Source organism: Apaloderma vittatum, unplaced genomic scaffold, assembly GCF_000703405.1.
Source record: "Apaloderma vittatum isolate BGI_N311 unplaced genomic scaffold, ASM70340v1 scaffold26092, whole genome shotgun sequence".
NCBI lineage: Eukaryota > Metazoa > Chordata > Aves > Trogoniformes > Trogonidae > Apaloderma > Apaloderma vittatum.
The window spans coordinates 357-7,928 of record NW_009704498.1 but is presented as its reverse complement, the minus strand read 5'-3'; the positions used below and the strand labels follow the sequence as shown (position 1 = coordinate 7,928).

At 54.4% G+C, this 7,572-nt stretch overlaps 1 protein-coding gene across 1 annotated transcript; it reads right to left on the bottom strand.

The window, feature by feature from the left end:
• Positions 1-33: 33 nt before the first annotated feature.
• Positions 34-6,024, bottom strand: ZDHHC18 (zinc finger, DHHC-type containing 18; the record flags this gene model as incomplete). The annotated part of the gene is made up of 6 exons (XM_009865073.1): positions 34-143; positions 1,624-1,726; positions 2,181-2,229; positions 2,697-2,834; positions 3,886-4,035; positions 5,864-6,024. Coding segments are annotated over 6 exons (711 nt in total), but the record flags the coding sequence as incomplete, so codon positions are not given.
• Positions 6,025-7,572: the final 1,548 nt, after the last annotated feature.

The window sequence follows — 7,572 nt, the reverse complement described above, 5'->3', positions numbered from 1 at the left end:
ATTCCCAACGCTTTATTGGTCCAAGGCTCTTACCTGGGATGGAATGGCCCACACAGCACCGCACAGCAGTTTGTGAGGATACTTTTATGGCTGTAGGGATTGGCAAACTCTGAGCCCCTCTTATTTGACCAGGCCCCTTTGATCTGAAAGGAAAAGGATACACACAGAGTAAGGTAGGAAAGATGCAACAGCAGAGAATTACCCGAGAAGGGACTCGGCTCAAATCCTGGCTCAGGAGGTGGAAGGCTTCTCTCACTGCAAACACCCTCCCTCTCTTTGCTTGAACAAGCAGGACAGCCGCAGCCAGGCAGACAGGGCTGACAGCAGGACGCTGCTCCTGCCTGTCCAGGGCCAGCCTGGCAGCCAGAGAGCTCCAAAGCTCTGCCCTGCCCGTGCCGCAGAGCAGCTCATCAGTGTCCCCATCCTCAACACCAGCCTCCTCCTCCTGCCCTCGCTCTCTCCTAGGCTGAAAGCTCCTCAGAGCAGGGCTCCAGCTTATGGCCCCTCCTGGGCTCCTCGGGCTGAACAAACAGCGAGGGGATTCCCAGGCCGTGCTGCAACGGGAGGGAACAATCTCATCCGCTCCCCCCCTGAGCAGCTGCCATCAGGACTCGCATTGCGAAACCCCGGTCACACCAAGCGTGGGCACACACGCGGGGGCAGATGCTGTACCTGGCCTCAGGCCCCCGGCTGCAGCGAACCGCGGCGAAGCACATTTCCTCCTCTGGGTTTGACTTCCTCTCCCCAGCCGCAGCATAAGGCTGGCACCGAGGGCAACACAGCTGGAGAGGCCACGGGCCACGCGCTTTGGGCCTTACAGAGCCTCAGGCAGCTCTACCCACACCTTCCAACGTAACAGAGGTGGAGAGGGGAGGAAAAAAACAACCAAGAGACCAAAACCGGGATGTAAACGTGCCTTCTGCAGTGCTGGAAGCTTCCAGCCAGGACAACAGGTCCTTCTGGCCAGAAGGGCGAATTTTGATTCCTTCTGAGGATCAGACAGATCCTGCTTTTCTGTTCAACCCGCCCTGCTCGGGGTAAGCATTTGCCTCTTGGAGTCTGCAGGCACCTCAGGCTTCAAGGTAAATCTCATCAGGCGCCGGCTGTACATTATTTGCCTTTTAGACATGAGGAACCGATAGAGACAAAGGGACTTGCCCTGGGTCTCAGAGGAAACCTGTGGTTATGTGGGATGCTGAATAAAGATCACCCATGTCCCCAGCTAACACCCAACTAGACCTCTGGGGCCAGTCTTCCTTTTTTGGTTTGAATCTCAGAACTCCTAACTTTAAGCAAGGCCACAACAGACTGGAAAAAAAAGAAATGCACACGTGATCTTTGTAACAGCGCATGAACCCCCCAGCCTCATGCTGCTGGGCAGCTCCCGTTGCACAGTCCCCTGCTGCTGTGTGCTGCTCTCCTCCCACTCAGCCACCTGAAACTCACTCCAGTTCAAATGCTGCCGGCACCGGCCATTCACTTGGCAGTGGATTATCACGGGCATCGCAGCCTTAGCGAGCTCCTGCACTAAGGGACACAGCCAAGGATCCCCTGAAAGCCTCACCTCTGCTTAGGAAGGACCAGGGCCAGCCCTGCAGAAGCACAAGTGTCCCGGGTACTTACATCTTCGTTTGTTGTCAGGTTGGAGGCGACTAAGTAAGTGTGAAAACCTGAGAGGCCTAAAATAGACCAGACTGAGAAAAAACAAATCACCAACTCCAGCACAGTGAAATAAAAGTCAAGGAAGTCTCAGGGAACAAAATCATCCCGCAAGGAGAGGCAGACGACTGTTTTTGGAGACACGCGCTGCGACCGCGCACACTAGGGTCACAGAAACGTCCCAGCAAGTTCCCCACGTCCCGCGCCGCTGTGCAGGCACCCACCAAGGCAGGGCCTGCTCCAGCTGCCTCCCTTCCTGTGTGAACTTACAGACTGGGAAGCAAGTTTGTCACCCACCCTTAGTGCCTGGTGGCGAACTAAAGGTCTTCCCAGTCTGGTGATCAGTCTACAGGTGAAGAGATGCCTGCTGGCCCCACCCAGGTAACTAGGGGACAAAATTAAGTTGTGGGAAGTACACCAGGGCAACCTTACAGATTGCTCACTGCACCTCTCTGTTACATGGTTAGTGTTGCTGCACCAGTGCTCGACTGTCGGAGCAGCTGACGGCATCAGAAGGATATCTTGCAGGTGTCGTCTTCAGAGTGGTGATGAATCCATCTCTTTGAGAGCCTGCAAAGCAAAAACAGGACGACATCTCACCAGGCAGCCTCGCACCTCCAGCCAACGCTTCACTTCTGAGCACGCAGCCACGCCACTGTGGCTCATACGGATCTGCCTGGCTGCCCGAGACACACCTGCAGCCTGTAACTTGGCAAAAATGTCAGTGTGCAGACACAGCTCCGGGAGATTTGGGGCTGAGGGGCACGGCACCACCCCTGCCGGGTTAAGAGCAGATGGACCCACCAGCATCTGTGCTCTGGAGGGGAGAACCTAGGCATGAGCTCTCGAAGCCTGTCTGTGGTGAGGTGCAGGGGGGATTTGTGGTTCCCTGCGGTTTGAGACCCTGTTTATTTGGGGTGTAAAGCAACAAGACCCTCCTCACGCTCTGTCCAGCAGGAACAACGACCCAGCACTGCCTCAGGTCGTTCCGGGCCAGGAGCACGGCAAGTATCGCTGCTCGTAGCCGCAGTACTTACGCAGAGTGAGGTGGGTGACGACGCAAGCGAAGATGAAGGCCGTCAGGAAGGAGAGGGAAAGGATGAAGGCATAGAAGTAGCGATAGTTGCGCTTCCCCACGCAGTTGCCCACCCAGGGGCAGTGGTGATCAAACCTCTCTGAAACAAAGGGACACGGTGAGGACTCCTACCACGTCACACCCCGTAACGAAGCAAACTCTGTCGAGCTCCCGAAACCAGGGACTACAAATGGAGCTTCCACCCACCACCCTGAGACCAGAACCCATCTGCAGCAGCAGGTTAGCAAGAAGTTTCAGTAGAGAACTGCCACCTGCTCACATGCCCTCTTTTATCAGCAAAGGCTAAACCATTCCTCTCACCAAACCCCGCATGAATACAAGCCTTGTGACTGGTAACATCTGCCATTACTAAAATTGAAAGCCAGCAGGGAAAGCGCGGCAGCTCTTCCAACACCTCGCAGCACTGGGTGTGTGCACACAGCGTTGATGCTCCTTTTCCGCGTGTCAGCTTCCCCCGCCTTCTTCGGGGCAGAAAACAGTTTTCAAAGTTATAAAGATAGGCCTCTAAACCCACGGAAATTGCCTTTGAGGCGTCACAGCCACCCACGGCTACCCCCAAATACACAACGCCTGGCAACTCCCAAACTTCTTCTTTTAATCAGAGCCTTGGGCTCCTGTGACCACCCCGGGGTTGGTCACTCCTCAGGTTGTCCTGCAAGACAGTGTAAAGTGCAGCTCCTGCATCCATACGAAGCACAGCCAGAATCAGCTGCACCAGGAGGAAACTCTCCAGGCACACCCCTGAATCACAAGCACGCTCTGAAGGCACGGGAGAGGACACAGAAGAGCTCAACCAGCACCTACAGCTGTGTTTCTACCAGCCCGGTGACACCAAGACCACAGACAACAAGGAGCCTGCAGCAAAACTTGTGTTTGGTGAAAGCCTGAAGTGGGTTTCACAGCATTGTCCTCCCAGAACTTAGGAAAAGCGGAGACACGGACTCTGGGACTCTGGGACGTGCTGCCCCCTTGGCCTGAGCCACTGCACTGCTCTTGCTTTGACTTTAAACGGGAAGAAGAAAGCCTGCCTGGTATCTCTCTTTATGAGAAGCAAAAGTAACCTGTGCAGGAACGTAAAACACGCCTTCCCCCCCTCGAGGTACCAGCACCTCCCCGCGTTCTGGGCTCACCGACACAGTTGTCGCAGACGCTGCAGTGAGAGGTGCGAGGCGGGCGGAACATTTTGCAGGTGTAGCAGTACTTGAGTTTCACCACGTACTTGTTGATGACCACTTCCATGGTGCGGGCCGGCGGGCGGTAGGTGGACGTACCCATGCTGTCTGCAAGGGCGAGGAGGAAAACTCAAACTGGTACAGGTGAAACCCAAGCCCCTGTATCGCCCCGAGTTCCTTCCTGGCAGGGTAAGGGACTGGTACGTGCTCTCCTGATTTTAAGCAAACGCTAAGAGGCAGCTCAGCCTACAGGATTTGTTGCAAGGTGGGCAGCCAGGGACTCCAGTCAGCTCCTTTGCAGCATTATTTATGTCCTTTTGTTGTCTGTTCAACAATGACACTGCTGTGACACCAAAAGGACGCAACATCTGCCCAAATGCTTCAAGAACACAAAGCAATTTATAAACAGTGAGTGCAAAAGCAGCAGTGTCGGTGTGCCCAGCGACACCGACTCATCTCTGCACGTGTAACAGATCACAACACAAGGAGGCAACGTCATCTCTCAGCACACGTGTGGTTCCTCCTCTGCTGCAAGCACCCAAGTCACAGAAATGAGGGCAACCTCTGCAGAAGCCACCGCCAGCAGACGACTTGCCAGCCTGGGGCTGGAGCCAGCAGCACAGCCAGGCCAGGCTCAAGGGAGTCGTCTCAAGTGCTCCAGCCAGAGTTCATTGATATCTGACACGTGTGTTAGCAGCACAAGAGGATTCCTCCCCCTCGAGTTCAAAACTGAGGATTTTTAGGGACACCCCAAGTTACACCCGTGTGTGCCTGCACTTCATCAGGGACAGGCAGCTGGAGACCGTTTCTCTGCTCAACAGCTCAAAAGCATGAGCTCGAAAACCTCTGGGTCGTGTTTGCAGTTTCGGGGGTTATTTCTTTATTTTAGTCATTCTTAAAAGAGCACCTTTCCGTGTCTGAGGAAGTCTTTGAAAACACGCGCACTGTGACATCTCCGTTAAGAGGATCATAAGTGGATTATGGTACCAGTAACAGCTGGCACATCAGGCAGCATCTGCAGCCAGATTATCGCTTTAGGCACTTATAAACAGAACCCGGATAACCACTCTGAGGAGACTTGCAAACCATTTTTTTCAGTCAGATGTAGAATTACTGCCTTGCAACCGTCTTCCGCGGGGCAGATTCAAGCTGTCTTGCATTAGCCTTGCTAAAGCATTTGTTACTACCCTCAACAAGGTCCACAGCTCCTGGATGCAAACACCTTCTTGGTCACCACCAAAACAGCGCGACGCAGCAGTTTTCAGGTGGGGACAAACATGAGCACGCCGCTAGAAACAATCACAGGAAAGAAAACCTCGCGGCACAGCAGGATCATCGGCAAATCACAGCCTTAAAAAGCATTCAAATCGAAATTAATTATCCGACGTCCTCACCGTCTGCGTTTTGCAGAGGGTGGTACAGGATCAGGTACCTCTGAGTTTGGACAACATTCAGAGTAACAACTGCACCGTTACAGGAATTGTGCGCTCCTCCAGCTGCTGGGGCGCAGTCCCTAACGGTGTTTGTGCTTAGGACACCAACGCCACAAACTCTCTTTCCCCTGAGCTCGGCAACTGCCCCCTCGGGTGTCATCCCAAGGGCAGGAACGGGTACAGGTACTGTCTGGGGCTTTGTGAGGGAAAACAACGGGACGGAACAGGAAGGAAAACGGCCTCTGCTTCTCCGCAGGTCCTCTCTCTGTAGCGCTACAGGCTCTGCTAGAGGAGTTTGCCACACTTCTTTTTGTGGGACTCGTAAGACACTGCCAAGCCTCACCATCTGATACTCTGGTCTCTTCTCCCCCCCGGACAACTGGTAAGGAGTAAAGACCGAAAGGAGACTTACTGACCCTGAAACGTGCGTGTGTGCTTGCACAAACACGTGCCCGCCCAGCGGCACGCACTGGCCCAAAGAGGAGAAGGATTGAAACTCTCACCGATTCGCTTCTCCAGGTCTGCGGCCTCACTTGGGGTGGCTCTGGGCAGGATTCCTGGGTCTCGGAATCTGGTCTGGAGCAGGCAGCTGATGACAAAGAAGAAGAGGACGGCTGCGATGATGGGGATGGCCAGGGTGAGGTGACTGGCAAGGAAGGGGCAGCTGTTAGAAGAAAAAAAAAAAATATTGCATTGTCACCAAGCTGCGCTACAGACCTGGCTATCAGCTGCGATGTTACGTGCTGTGAATTCTCACAGGGCAGGGGGCTAAAGCGCTGCTGCTCTGCAGAGACCTCTGGAACAGCAAGAGTCAGCCCAGAAAACACTGGAGTGGCACCGGGAAGACAGGGTCTTTGGCACAAACAAGGCCCTGGACACAAACTCCTCGCCCTTCTGAAGTCCCAGAATCATCTGTCAAAAACCTGCCAGCTGCCGCAAAGCCCGGTCACCTTCTACAACAGCAGCATCAAGAACACACAGAGAAACACCCCAAGCTAAGGAGGGATCAAAAATCAGCATTGAGTGTGATCCCGTTTGGTCCAACGGGTAAAGCCGTGCAGGAACTTGGCTTTTTACTCAACCCAGCTTTGCCGTCTCTGGAGGACTCGTGTGCCCTTCACGGTGTGACACACGTTTGGACGGGGACACCTTCCAGCACCGCGAGAAGCCATGAGGCACCTGAGCAAGCGATGCCCACTCCTGGGCTCCTCGTGCTGCGACCTGGGGCTGTTTCCACGGAGGGGAACCGCCGTGATCACACTTCTCAGCAGGGCAGCTCCATTACTCGCAGCAGGACGGGTGAAGACGGCCGAGGAGCACGGGTCTCTGCTGGAGCCCCCTCTCACCCCTCACTCCACAGAGGGATTTGCTATTATAAGCACGGATAAGTACCCAGCGCCGGGGGCAGACAGCAAGCTGCTTGAGTCCCGACGCCGGCGGGCAGCGCTAAGTCTCAGTAACGCTGCGAGGCAGTTTGAGAGGATTAAGCAACTTTTGTTTCAACTCCCGAGCTCAGCTGTCCAGAACAAAGCAGGCACCGGGCAACAAAACCCCTTTGGCCCGAGACCAACGCCACTGCCGAGCCCCTCGGTCATCTCCCCGAGAGAAAGGTCTCTGAAATGAGAGATGTGAGCTTTGTTGCCAGCCCTTTTTTTTCAGGAGAATCGCTGGATCCTGCTTTTCACCGTCAGGCAAGAAGAAATTGCATATAGGAAAAAAAAAACCAGAAAAAAGGGACTGTAGACACAGGCACGATGCATTTGCTATACATGTAACAAACCATAACCCATGCCACAGCAGCATGCTGCTAAAATAACAACTTGGAAAGCCCCAGGGCATCTTCAACCAAGAAGGAGTGACTAGGCAAGAAGGGAGAGCAGATGTCCTCTGCTTGGCCCTGGACAAAGCAGTTTCTGTGCTAGTGCTGCCCATTAGTTTCAGACGCAGCCGAGAAAGCTGTCAAGGAGGCACAGAAGGCAGCACGAAAGGAGTTTTTATGTCGGGATGCACAGCTGCCTGCCCCTTTCAGCTCAACGGACTTTTCAGAACCTCTAATCCGATCAAATACCTTCATCTCCCTGTCAGCAGGCTCGGGCAGCTTTACTCTGCGACTCACAGAGATAACACTGGGATCCAAACGACCCCCCGCTTCGCACGGCCGCGGGAGAACCGAGCTCCCTTCCCTCCCGAGGCAGGACCACGGGGGCAGAAG